The sequence below is a fragment of the Ipomoea nil genome, unplaced genomic scaffold (assembly GCF_001879475.1).
Source record: "Ipomoea nil cultivar Tokyo-kokei standard unplaced genomic scaffold, Asagao_1.1 scaffold2761, whole genome shotgun sequence".
In the NCBI taxonomy this organism is placed as follows: Eukaryota; Viridiplantae; Streptophyta; class Magnoliopsida; order Solanales; family Convolvulaceae; genus Ipomoea; species Ipomoea nil.
In genome coordinates this window covers 2,772,058-2,786,173 of record NW_017619189.1, presented here as the reverse complement: position 1 = coordinate 2,786,173, position 14,116 = coordinate 2,772,058, and the positions used below count along the sequence as shown (strand labels likewise).

Sequence of the window (14,116 nt, the reverse complement as noted above, 5' to 3'; positions counted from 1 at the left end):
CCCTGTTTGGTAAATGGTTGTTAGCTGATATCTGTTAGTTGTTAGCTGATTGAGTTAATTAAAGAGTATAATTAGTTGATAACATTAGCTGATTGTAGAAAGGTGTTTGGTAAATTAGCCGTTAGTTGATAGCTGTTTGGTATAATTTCTTTTCTCAAAAAGCCAATTGAAAAAGTTGTTTTGAGTAGCTTTTTGAATTTTAACATTTTAGAGTACAAAAAGCTAATTAACCAAACACTTATATTAATTTTTTAAACCAAGTCAAACTACTAATAGTGGTCAAATAAGTCAAAATTGACCTATAAGCTAACTATTTTACCAAACGGAGCTGATATCTAATGTGTGAAATCACGTGATATACTTTTTTTACCCCTCCAAATATTCAAATATAACAAAATATCTAGCTAGAAACTTGAAATATGTATTAGTCTCCTAATGTGCAACATCCATACATCGTGTGAGCTAAGTTATCATCCCAATGTCCAACATCGACGATGCCTTTAGAAATGCAACTCAGTAATATGTCACATTAATTTGGGATTGATTATGTGACGAAATGAGTTGAGGTTGACTATATGCACTAGCTCATTTGTGTTTATATTTTTACCATATTATGTATTGATTTGGCATATTCACTACTTTCACTAAATTATAGCTGAAAATTCATATGGTACATAATAATTGAGTGAGACCCTTAAAGTAAACACTACATTCAAGTACTTAAAACCTTTAAAAAAAAAAAAAAACCCTATTTTAATACCTAAAGTGAGTATAACAATTGGAAATTGCTAATAACATTAATTAATTACAACTTATTTTACAACCTTGGACCGGTTGTTGACCGGCCAACATAATCTGTCAGATAATGAAATAGAATATAAATAAATTGAGAAAAAATAAATTGGATACAATTATTATTATTATTTAAAGAAAAAAGAGTTTGGTCAATTTTATTTTTAGGGAAAATGATACTCTCCTGAGTTATATACATATTGCACTTTTTTCTCTTGAATAATTCAAGTAAGCATATTAGTCTTCTCAATTATTCTAAAAGTGGCGATTTTTTTCCCTAAAATATTAAATTGACATTTCTATCCTTAAAGTAAACATTCTATTTATTTTTCTTCTCCAACAAATTATTACGTATATGTAGGGATGACCACGGTTTGATTTGAACTGAACTGGACACTATAGCAATCGAATTAAAAGTTTCCGGTTATGATTCGGATCCAGAACCCAATATTTGGATTTCAATTTATTAAAATTATAAATAAAAAACTGGATCCTGAATCGTGAACCGGCGGTTTCGGATCCGTTTCGCGATTTTGAACCGTCTTTATTTTTAAATAGTCTAAATTCAACAATAAATGTATTTTATTTTTTTCAGTTTGAAACATGAACCGACCGTTCCGGTTCGCGATTTTAATAAACTCTAAATATATGATTTCGATTCTAAATTGTAATTTGTATATTTCGGTTTGGTTGCTATAGTGTATGTTTGGGTTGAACCAAATTGTGGTCATAATTAGTTGGGGAAGAAAAATAAATGAAATATTTATTTTAAGGATAAATATGTTCATTTAACATTTCAGAAAGAAAAACAACCACTTAAATAATTTAGGAGGAAAAGTGCTATTTTCCCTTATTTTTATTTTTAATAATTTGACGAATTGTAATTTACCAATAATGTATAACATACATATTGAGATTTCAATTCCACTTGAAATAGCAATCTTCCTTTCCTTGAACTATATATGGCTCTGTTTGGCAAACCTAGCTGAAAAGCTATAAGCTAGGAGCTGATAGCTGAAAAGGAGCTGAAAGCTGAAAAGCTATAAGCTCGGAGCTGAAAATTGAAGAGCTGTTAAGCTAGCTGTTATGATTGAAAGTGTTTGGTAAAATTAGCTTTTTGATAAGCTGATAAATGTAAAAAGACTAAAAAGGACATCTTCATAAAATTTAAATTAGTTTGTTTACATATTAAAATTTAACATTTCGTCTTCCAAAAAAAAGTAAACACTTTTTAAAATAAAACTATTAGCATGATCATGATCTAGCATCCCATAATGAAGTAGCAATATTGTTGCGAATCTCCTTCATCTCCATAGAGGTGTGACTTAAATTTTCGTTGATGGAGATATTACTACTTGAGTCTTGAAGTTCATTGGGCGGTATGTAATCTGGATGCTGCTCAAGCACATTAAAAATCATGTCATCTTGTGAATTCTTCCGAATATAATTATGTAGTGCAAATGTGGCCATAATAACATCAATTTGGGTCTCCTCACTAAACTGCGACGACATTTTAGCAAGTATGTTTCATCTCTTATTCAATACTCCAAACGATCTCTCAATACAACTTCGAAGAGAAGAATGTGCACGATTGAATGCTTCTTAAGCATTAGTTGGCGGCTCTTGTTCAAATTGAGATTGAAGCCATATTGCTAATTTAATAATAATAATAATAATAATAATAATAATAATAATAATAATAATAATAATAATAATAATAATAAGCTAAAGTTTCAACATAATTGTTTAGCATGAAACAAGACTAAGGAAGGGATTGACGTGAAAATTAGGATAGGGGAAGAGAAATGGTTTTAATTCATAAGGTTAAAATATGTCATTACTTTAAAATAATAAGGGTAAAGATGAAAAAAAAGTTAGGAAGCTAGTAGCTTATTTTGAAACGCTACCTAAAGTAGCGTTCCAAAATAAGCTCTTATTTTAAGCTAGGAGCTTATTTTGGGAACATTACCAAACAAAGCTTATAGCTTATTAGTAGCTTAAAATAAGCTATAAGCTCCTAGCTTAGCGTTGCCAAACAGAACCTATATTTGCTTAAATCTTACTATTTTGACCATTCATCACTTCTTTAGAAAGTAATTCAAATTCAAGATTTCACACTTTTTGTTCATATCTATTGCTTGCAACTCAAGGATTAGATTATGCGTTGAGGGAATTGAAGTGGATTTAATTTATTATATCAATCTACTGATGGCAACAAGCTACCAAAGAAAGGGTGGTGCTTCACTACTCCCATCCCATTTTAGAGCATCTGATTAATTTATTTTAAAACAAAGTATTATAAATTCCTTCTATTTATACTCTTTTCTTCAATTCTTTTTATAACATAGGTTTCTTGACTTCGTCAGACTATATCTTGGATCTTATAAACTTATTTCAAAACCTATGATAAGATAAATCGAACTAATCTAGTTTTGAGACTCAACATCAAACTGTACATTTTTGCGTATAAGGATCCAAACCCATGCCTAAACTCCCAATGTTCCTGGCAAGCTAAGAAATCAAACCTCCACACTACCGTTGGAAGTAGGTCATAAGTGAGATTTCTCATACACTAGACCAATAACTTCATCACAATAAGTAATTAACTGTACTACACACTTTAAAAAAAAAAAATTGGAGACAATAAAAATAAACGAGATAGATTGATACTATATGTAATATAAGAATGGAATAAGGTTCAAATTGGCCACTGAACGTAACCTGAAAATGCAATTAGGCCACTGAACGAAAAAAAAGTGCAATTAGGTTGAACACTCTAAAAACGTGCAATTAGGCCACTGAACTCTCCAAACGTATGCAATTTCACCGGATAGCAGGTTACCATCAATTTTAGCAGGTTACCTGCTTACGTGGCAGCTGAGTTGACATTTTTAAATAATTTTTAATAATTAATTTTAATAATAAATTTTATAAAAAAATTGAAAAAAAATAAATAAATAATAAAATAAAGTCGTTTTTATTTTTTTTTGGAATAAGGTTCAAATTGGCCACTGAACGTAACCTGAAAATGCAATTAGGCCACTGAACGAAAAAAAATGCAATTAGGCCATTGAACACTCAAAAAATGTGCAATTAGGCCACTGAACTCTCCAAACATATGCAATTTTACCGGATAGCAGGTTACCATCAATTTTAGCAGGTTACCTGCTTACGTGGCAGCTTAGTTGGCATTTTTAATAATTTTTTAATTAAATTTTAATAATAAATTTTAATAATAAATTTTATAAAAAATTGGAAAAAATTAAATAAAAAATAAAATAAAGTCGTTTTTATTTTTTTAAAATTTTTTTTAATAAAAAGTTATTATTTAATATTATTAAAACTTAATTAAAATTTATTAAAAATGCCAACTCAGCTGCCATGTAAGCAGATAACCTGCTAAAATTGAGGGTAACCTGCTATCAGGTGAAATTGCACATTTTTAGAGTGTTCAGTGGCCTAATTGCACTTTTTTTTCGTTCAGTGGCCTAATTGCATTTTCAGGTTACGTTCAGTGGCCAATTTGAACCTTATTCCTTTTTTTAAAAAATTTTTAAATAAAAATTTATTATTAAAATTTATTAAAATTTATTTAAAATTTATTAAAAATGTCAACTCAGCTGCCACGTAAGCAGATAACCTGCTAAAATTGAAGGTAACCTGCTATCAGGTGAAATTGCACATTTTTGGAGTGTTCAGTGGCCTAATTGCACTTTTTTTTTTCATTCAGTGACCTAATTGCATTTTCAGGTTACGTTCAGTGGCCAATTTGAACCTTATTCCTATAAGAATTATTGTGCCTGTATTTAAATATGAATAGAAAGGAATGACAACAATTTTGTAAGTAATTATTATATAATATAAATAAAACGAAATAATAACATTTTTTTACATGAAATTAAAATAAGCTAAGTAATTAATTGCATAACAATTTTTTTTTATCCTTTCGTGATATGTGATCATTTGTCACATCAAGATAATCGAAGGAGTTGAGAGACTGAGAGAGTAAATATAACAGAGATATGTAATGTAGAAAAATCAACAACGACAAAAAACTATTATGACTACTACGTACTATAATTAGGAAAGAAAAATGACATTTTTGCAAATGATCGATTATTATCATGAAAAATGTACAATGTCTTGAATTATAATACGTGTGTTTTGTAAAGTTGTACATACGCTGTACTTTGCATGTTATATTCTTTTGATATATATCTTTAATATAACATAATGTACAACTTTAGAAATTACACGACGTTATATAAATTTTTTATGATTTTATTAAAAAAATATCCTCCTTATTTATTTATAATATGAATAAGGATCAAATAGGCCACTGAACTATACACCAAAGTGTAATTAGGTCATCGAACTCAAAAATAATATAATTGGGTCCCTAAACAACACAAAATCATGCAATTAGGTCTGAAATGACCTGTTTACCTAAAATGTCGGTTACCGATTTTAAAAATAAATTTTAAATAAAATAATTAATTAAAATTATTTTTAAAAAAAAAAACAAACAAACTAGAATTGCCGGGAAGAATCGTCTCCGGCAGTCTCCATGGCCAGCTCCATGGCCGTAGACCATCCCTTTGTCTCCGGCCATGGACCTTCGTCTCCATGGCTAGGGAGACGAACCTTCATCTCCATGGCGGGAGATGAAGCTTTTCGTCTCCGGCCATGGAGACGAAGACTGCTGGAGACAAAAACGATTCGTCTTCGACAGGTCTAGTTTTTGTTTTTTGTTTTGTTTTGTTTTTTTTTTAATTAATTATTTTATTTAAAATTTATTTTTAAAATTGGTAACAGTCACGTCAGTACAATTTCATATCAATGGGTCATTTTAGACATAATTATATGATTTTGTGTTGTTCAGAGACTTAATTATATTATTTTTTAAGTTTTATGATCTAATTACATTTTAGTGTGCAGTTCAGTGATCTATTTCACCCTTATTCTTTATATAATAGTAAGTAACATACCTTTTTGGTATATTATTTAAAATTTCAAAGGGATATGAGGATTGGTATCCAATAAAATAATATTCATTCATCATATCATATGGGAGTGCACTTTAATATCTCATCATACGCTTGATTGACATGTACGTTACCGGTCTAGAGATATACGCCAGAATGGTGTAACCTTGGAATCTGAATTCTGAAACTCCAATGAATATATGCATAATATACTTTCCTGAATGTCATGCCCCATCACACCACTCGCAATCATTAAACTTCTCCATTCCCAATAAGAGGTGAAAATGCAATGCCCCAAAATAACTCATAATACCCTATCCTACTTTTTATATATGTAACATGGAAACAAAAAAAAATAATAATAAAAATCATAATATCAATTTGATAATTTACTCTTTTATTTAAATAAGAAATTTTGACTTTAAATTTCATTTCGTGCATTATATAAATAGAGAGTATCTCCAATTAGTATTGGTCTCTTGTGTCATGTACAAGCTACCTAAACAATTTTGAAAAATAAACTCTTTAGATTTTTACCATATACAAAATACAAAAATCTTTACCATTCATTTTATATTATACTGGATGCAAGAAGTATTAATATTGATTTGTATATCTCAGTGGTTGTGTGTGCGCACACACACATACACATATAGAATATATATATATATAGGATTCGAATCAAATAAGAACATGTCGGCATGAGAGAATTAGGAACCAATCAGAATCATTTATATGGAGAGATCTAACAACTTTAAAGCACTAAATATGAAAAAAAAAAAAAAACGTGGTGATATTTTTGTAAATAACTGAAAATTTTAAGTGTAAGTAATAACACTATGGAGTGCATTTAATAACATCATAGAGTGCAAAAATATAAAGTACACCCGAGTAACAAAAATAAGTGCACCTAATGTTATCATTAATTGCACCGATTGTGAAATGTAATTACTTGGACTCTATATAGTGTAAAAGGTTGCTCTTTATAGTGATCAAGGTTGCAAAATACGTTAGGCGCCCCCTAAGCGTTGAGGGGGTGCCGATTTTTTTTAATTTTTTAAAACTAAAAAAAATAAAATTTAAACTAAAAATTTTAAAATTCAATAGTAAAACATAAGATTCTTCTAGTTTTTTCTTACAAATTATTTACGTAAGTGGTTGTAAAATCGTTTTGAATATTGTTGAAACCATTTAAATACATAAAAAAAAATTAAAATTAAGAGCAAAATACGCGATTTGAAAAAAAAAATTGTCCAAAACGGACAACCGAGTCAAAAGTTATGCCTTGTCAAAGTTTCTACACTTTTCAACACAAAAAAAAAAAATGAAAATTGTTCAGCCGGCTAGGCGGCCGCCTAGCTGCCCGGCCGCGGAGGAGGCCGGTTCCGGCCTAATCGTCCGCGGCCGAGCGGCGCCTAGCGCCTAGGCGTCGATTTTGCGATTTTTGCAACACTAATAGTGATGTTACTTGTACTTCAAAGTTTGAATTATTTACAAAAATGTTACAACGTTTTTTTTTTTTTTAAATGTTTATGATCCGTTAGATCTTTCTAGATAGACGACACCGAATAATTCATAGTTCTCTTGTGGGAGCAGTTCTCACGAGGCCTTGTACTTAACACTTCGCGAATACCTTGACTAGATGAATCTTAAAAAGTTGATTTTCTTTTGAATAATTTTTCCATAACCAATAAAATCCATATGACTAAGATTTAGTGAAATTAGGGCAGAAACAAAATTAGGGAAATTATGGCAACACCAATAAAATCTAGACATACTTACTGCCTCACTAGCTCACAATCCTCACATTCAAAACAATATTAGAATTTAGACATACTCACTGCTCAAGCCTCAGTGCTCACATTCATATAATTGATATAAGGGTCCGTTTGGAAAGCTGGAAAATGAATTCTGGAAAATGTTTTCAGGAAAATGAGTCATTTTCCAGAAAACATTTTCCTTTCCAGTGTTTGGTTGCATTCTGGAAAACTGTTTTTGTGTGTTTGGTTCATTATCTGGAAAATGAGTAGAATTGTATAATTAAACATTTTAATTATTTTATTTAGAATATTACAACATGTATAATAATATATAATAATATAATAATAATTTTAAATATAATAAAAAAAATAACTAATAATATATAAAAAAAAATATTAGGGTGGTGGTGGTGGTGTAGTGGTAGTGGTGTTATTTGTTATATAATAATAATAATAATAATAATAATAATAATAATAATAATAATAATAATAATAATAATTGGTGGTGGTATGACGGTGGTGGCGGTGGCGGTGGTGGTTCCGGTGGTATGGTGGTGGCGGCAGCGATGGTGGTTGCGGTGGTATGGTCGTGGTGGTGGTGGTGTGGTGGTGGTGGTTGCAGTGGTTGCAGTGGTATGGTGGTGGTGGCGACGGCTGTGGTATGGTGGTGGTGGTGGCGGCAACGGTGGTTGCGGTGGTGGTGGCGACGGCGGCGACGGTGGTCGTGGTGGCGGCGGCGGCGGCGGTGGTGGTAGTGGTGGTGGTGTGATGGTGGTGGTGGCGGTGGTTGCGGTGGTATGGTGGTGGTGGTGGCGGCGTCGGCGTTGGTAGTGGTGGTGGTGTGATGGTGTGGTGGCAGTGGTATGGTGGTGGCGGTGGTTGTAGTGTTATGGTGGTGGCGGTGGTTGCGGTGGTGTGGTCATGGTGGTGGTTGTGGTGGTGGCGGTGGTGGTCATGGTGGTGGCGGCGGCGGCGGCGATGGTATGGTGGTGATGGTGGTGGCAACGGTGGCGGTGGCAGCGGTGGTGGTGGTGGTGGTGGTGGTGGTGGCGGTGATGGTGGTGGGGGCGGCGGCGGTTGTGGCAGTGGCGGTGGAATGGTGATGGCGACGGCGGTTGTGGGATGGTGGTGGTGGCGGCGACGGTGGTTGCGATGGTATGGTGGGGATGGTGACGGCGGCGGTGGTGGTAGTGGTGGTGGTGGTGTGATGGTGGTGGTGTGGTGGCAGTGGTATGGTGATGGTGGTGGCGGCGGCGATGGTTACGGTGGTATGGTGGTGGTGGTGGCGGCGATGATGGTTACGGTGGTATGGTGGTGGTGGTGGTGGTGGCAGCAGTGGTGGTATGGTGTTGATGGTGGTAGTGAGGTGGTGGTGTGATGTTGGTGTAAAAGTTGGAAAATGACTTCCCCTCAAAAAAAGGGAAAGTCATTTTCCTCAAAAACAAGCCTATTTTCCAAAGTCAACGAAAAATGATTTCCGTTGACTTGATTTTCCAGGCACATCCAAACAATGGAAACTTGAAAAATGATTTCCAGAACTCATTTTCCAGGTTTCCAAACACACCCTAAATTGAACAAATTGAGACACTGTTTAAAAAAATTGAGACACTACTCACATTCATATACAAAAATCACATTCATAAACTAAACAAATTATGTCTCCCTGGCAGCGAACAAACTCGAATTGAGTTCTTCGATTATGTTCTAACAATATTTTTGAACTATAGAATAACGTCTTAAAAAGAAAAAAAAAACTGAACAAATTCACATTCATTGATTCACAAATTGAACAAACTGAGATACTGCTCACATTCATAAACAAATTGAACAAAGCACATACATTAAATTGATTAAAAATAAAATTAGAGAAATGAAGGAAATTAGGGCATAACTAAAATAAATTAGGGCAAAAATACGAATCTGAGTCCTGAGAGAAAACGGGAGGCGGTGTTCATGTTGTCTTGCTGACCGATAAGGCGGCGAGCCGCCGACTGGTCACCGGTGTGGCGGTGTCCGTGCGACACAGACAGTGAGACAAGGACAGAGTCACATAGGACTCCTAAATTCTGAGAGGTGACGAGAGGCCAAGAGGGGCAGTAACCGGTACTTCGGTAGGCAGGGACGGGAGATGCAGGGAGGCCGGAGGCGACGAAAGAGACGAGAGCTCTGCGGTAAAAAATGTGAAAAAATGAAAATAAACAAATTATATATATAATATAGCCCCAAAACAACGTTGTTCTGGGATTGTATCATTTTTGAAAGTGGGGACAACTGCCCCCATAGCAGCTCCGTCTGTATGTATAGAATTTGGTTCATATGAGAACCAGTCACTAGGTGAAAATCTGTGGACAAATTCAAACTGTGTATCCACAAGATATGATGGATAGGAAATCAAGTAAAAAAAAAAAAAAAAACGAGGGCATTTTCATAAATATATATTACAAAATTTATATGAATAGTTGAGATCAAAACCTAATTCTAAGTTTTCAATGCTTTTTTTTTTCTTCTTAAATTTGTTTAACTCAATATCCACTCTATTGTAAAATTATTGTGTCATACTCCTAATAATGTAAAATATCCATTCTATTAGCACTAATTTACTAGCTAGCATTGTGGAAAAAGTTGGGATACATATATAAAGATCAAAGAATTGAAAAGGATTGTGGGCAAGAATTGAAAAGGAAAGAAAGGGAAATTCAGGCCAGCTCTAAAGCAAATAGCAATGATTGGTCTTTTTCCACCCCCCTCACCATGCTAGATTTGGCTTGGGTTTTGGGTTAACTCTCCGAAGCTGGCCTCTAGTGGCGCCACCTGTGACTTAACATCTCCCAAACTTTTTCTCCTTCATTAACTACCCAAGCAAATCCTTCTTTTTGTGTACAATAATCTATAGTACTAGCTAGAGTAGTATGCAAGTACAAAAAGAAATTTGCGCTGCATTTGGATGGGTGAAAACTATGGATAACTAATGTGGGTGCAACAACAATCTTAAAAAAAGTTTCTTTCGAATGGGACGGGATCAAAATTAGGCCGAATTAGTCCCATCTAGTGACTTGCTGAATACGGGTACAATGTATTATGCAAGAAGTATAAAGAACAGCAAAGAAAAGTATATACTCCAGAAACAAATGCTGGGTAGATCAGAGATCTAGAAGACCCAATCTAAAGTTTTGCAGTAGAAAGGCTGATTGCTATACAAAAACTTTTGACGTAATGATAAATGCTTGAACCTAATTAAGAATAGAACTTGCCTAGCATGCCAAAGTTTCATCTATAAATGCTTTTACACAAACAAATGTGGTTACTAAAGCTTTAATTAATTAAACTCCCAAGTTGAAAATTTAGAATTCAAGAATTCTTATGACCTAACCATTAGGTCAAGATGGATGTTAAGTGTTGAATAAATTAAAAGGAAGTGCCCTTCACAAGAAGGTGTGTATGTATGGCAGACCCCAACTTCCCCATGTTACTAACTTCCCCTTGACCTGTCCCCACCCCCACCCCCCACCCCCACCCCCACCCCCAACTTCCAACTTTTTATAAATTCCCATCCCTCCCTCCTTCATTTTCATCTCATCAATACTATTTGCAGTGCTCCTTCATTTGCTCTTTCCCCAAAGCTTTTAGTACCTAAGCCCAATTCTCCCAATTTTTAGAAAGGACATAAAATAAACAAAACCAAACATCATGTGTTCATCCGAGACTAAACTGCAGGCGGCTCCGAATGTTCTTCAACCCAACCGCAACAGAGTCTCTCTGTTGGAGCGGCGCAGTTCCCTTAAAAAGCCCTCCTCCGCCGCGGTGCTGCCCCTTCCGCCGCCGTCGCGGGCGGCGGCGTCATTGACCACCACTCCTCCGGCGTCTCCCAAGATAAAGTCGCCCAGACAGCCCGCAGTGAAGCGGTCAGGGAACGACCCCAATGGCCTCAACTCTAGCGCCGAGAAGGTTTCCACTCCGAAGCCGTCGTCAGCAACCTTGTTGGCAAAGAAGTCCAAGAAAGGCGGCGGCGCCGGTGCGCCGGCGGCGGCCGTGATGGTTGACGAGCCGGGAAGCATAGCGGCGGCGAGGAGGGAACAGGTCGCAATCATGCAGGTGCAGAGGAAAATGAAGATTGCTCACTACGGAAGAACCAAATCCGCCAAGTATGACGGAAAGGTGGCTTCCGGCGACTTCTCAGCCGCCCCCGCCGCCGCAACGGCGGTTGTCCGTGAGGAGAAGAGGTGCAGCTTCATCACACCCAATTCGGACCCCGTCTATGTCGCTTACCATGATGAAGAATGGGGAGTTCCTGTCCATAATGATAAGTAAGTATACAGATTTACAATGCATAATTAAACACCTTAATTAACTCCTTAAAAAACCCATTAATTAATTTTCTTTGGGTGTAATATAATTGCAGCATGTTGTTTGAACTATTGGTGTTAACTGGTGCACAAGTTGGATCAGATTGGACAATTGTCTTGAAGAAAAGGCAAGATTTCAGGTATATATATATATAACATTTGCATTATTGATATGATATTCATCTTATGTCTGACTTTCTGTAACCACAAAGTTACAAGTTGACTCTTAATGGGGACTGTTTATTGGTTTTCTTAGTTTGAACTAGTAACCTATACTGGTCACCTGGTTATAAGACGGGGTTTAGTTACAAGTTCGATTTTTAATGGAAGCGACCTATTGGCTTTCTTGGTTTGAACCGATCTTGGGTAACTGACTAGTTTATCTCACTGCTGGAAATTATGAAATTTCCGACCACCTGAAGGTGATCTTAAAATCAAGCCGAAAGCCTTGTTTCCACCACTTTTGGTATCCAGAAAAACATTTGTTGCTATTTCCGACCACTTTTTGCTTTCGACTTGATTTAAGATCACTTTCATGTGGTCGAAAATTTCATAATTTCCAGCCGTGCCTCCTCGTATTCCTTTGCTGACTAAAGGTCATAAGGCAGGGTTTTTTCGTGCAAACTCTAGATAGTGGTTGCGAGTTTTCATAGTAACTCTGAAGAATTTTGGTAGTTGTTAATTGCATGATGTGTGTTTTGTGCAGGGATGCATTTTCAGGGTTTGATGCAGAAGCAGTTTCAAAATACACAGAGAAGAAGATAACTTCTGTAAGTGCTGAATATGGCATAGAATTGAGCCAAGTGAGAGGAGCTGTTGACAACTCTATCAGAATTCTTGAGGTATTAATCATGCATTATTATTATTATGATATGTGATTTACGTACTAAATAATCTTTAAAAGTTTGTATACTTTAGGCTTCCACTTGGTTGCCACTTGGAAAGTGAAATTAATTAGTTAATTAATTAATTAATGTGGGCTTAATTAACATTAACACACCTTCATGACATGATCACATCATCCCACATGCCCCACATGGACTGAGGATAACAAATTAAAGGCACACCTTGACTAATAACTATGTCACATCTCACATGGTCTGCCTAGCTAGCTCCAATCCATTTAATTTTTATTTTTTTTTTCATTAAGAAAAATTAATTCTTGTCATTAACTTAATTCACTCTTTGTACAGGTCAAGAAGCAATTTGGGTCATTTGATAATTACCTATGGGCATATGTGAACCACAAGCCAATTGCCACACAGTACAAGTGGTGCAACAAGATTCCGGTGAAGACCTCAAAATCAGAAGCCATAAGCAAAGACATGGTGAAGAGAGGGTTCCGGTACGTCGGTCCAACCGTCATCCACTCGTTCATGCAGGCCGCCGGCCTTACCAACGACCACCTCACCACCTGCCCGCGACACCACCCGTGCGCCGAGCTGGCCGCTCCCCAACGTCCCTCCACCACCCCCTCAATCTAAATCAACTGCCTTCAACAAATCATCGTGACTTATTATCATGATTGACTAATTAACACTAGATAGTTGTACTTTTTGGTTTGATATGATGCAAGTAGTTTGAAGTTGTAATATGATTTGGGAGGTGTGACATGCATATTATATTCTTAATTAAGATAAAGATGTAATTAAGTAAAATAAGAGTTGGGGGGGGGGGGGGGGGGGACAGGTTGCATGTGCAATGGGGGCAGGGGAATGGTTAAAGGCATGTGTTTGGTGCATATGCCTTTCATTTATTCTCTTGACTGACCCCCACAAACCTCTATTATTAATTTCTTGCCCCCCCTGCATGTACTTTGAAGAGAAGAGAAGATAAACATTCTCATCATCAGAGCAGAGAAAAGGAGGCTCTTTTGGGACCCACTCCTTCATTTCCTTAAATTATTTTAGGAAAAAAATTGAGGAAAATAATAATATAAAAAGACATGTATAGAGATGGAGTGGTTGTGGTTGTGGTGTTGTTGCTCATCCATCCATCTTGCTGATCTCTTCTAACTTTTTACCAGCTTATTAGGGTCAGAGTTATGGGCAAACACAAAAGTTTGTGTTGGTGGAATAATATCATGTACCACATTATCTTTTGTTTTTGTGTTTTTTCTAGTGTGAATTTTGGTGTGTTTTTGGATCATATTTGATATTTCCCATCTTCTTTTTTTTGGTTGGGGATTGTAATGTTTTGGATGATGTTCTATATAAATAAGTGGTTTGTTTTGTTA

The 14,116-nt window shown here is 35.5% G+C and overlaps 1 protein-coding gene across 1 annotated transcript; it reads left to right on the top strand.

Moving 5' to 3' along the window:
• Nucleotides 1-11,110: 11,110 nt before the first annotated feature.
• Nucleotides 11,111-14,116, top strand: LOC109156961. Its single transcript, XM_019304844.1, has 4 exons — nucleotides 11,111-11,841; nucleotides 11,937-12,020; nucleotides 12,587-12,722; nucleotides 13,074-14,116. The coding sequence occupies exons 1-4, from the start codon at nucleotides 11,225-11,227 to the stop codon at nucleotides 13,362-13,364; spliced, it is 1,128 nt and encodes a 375-aa protein (XP_019160389.1). The 5' UTR covers nucleotides 11,111-11,224; the 3' UTR covers nucleotides 13,365-14,116.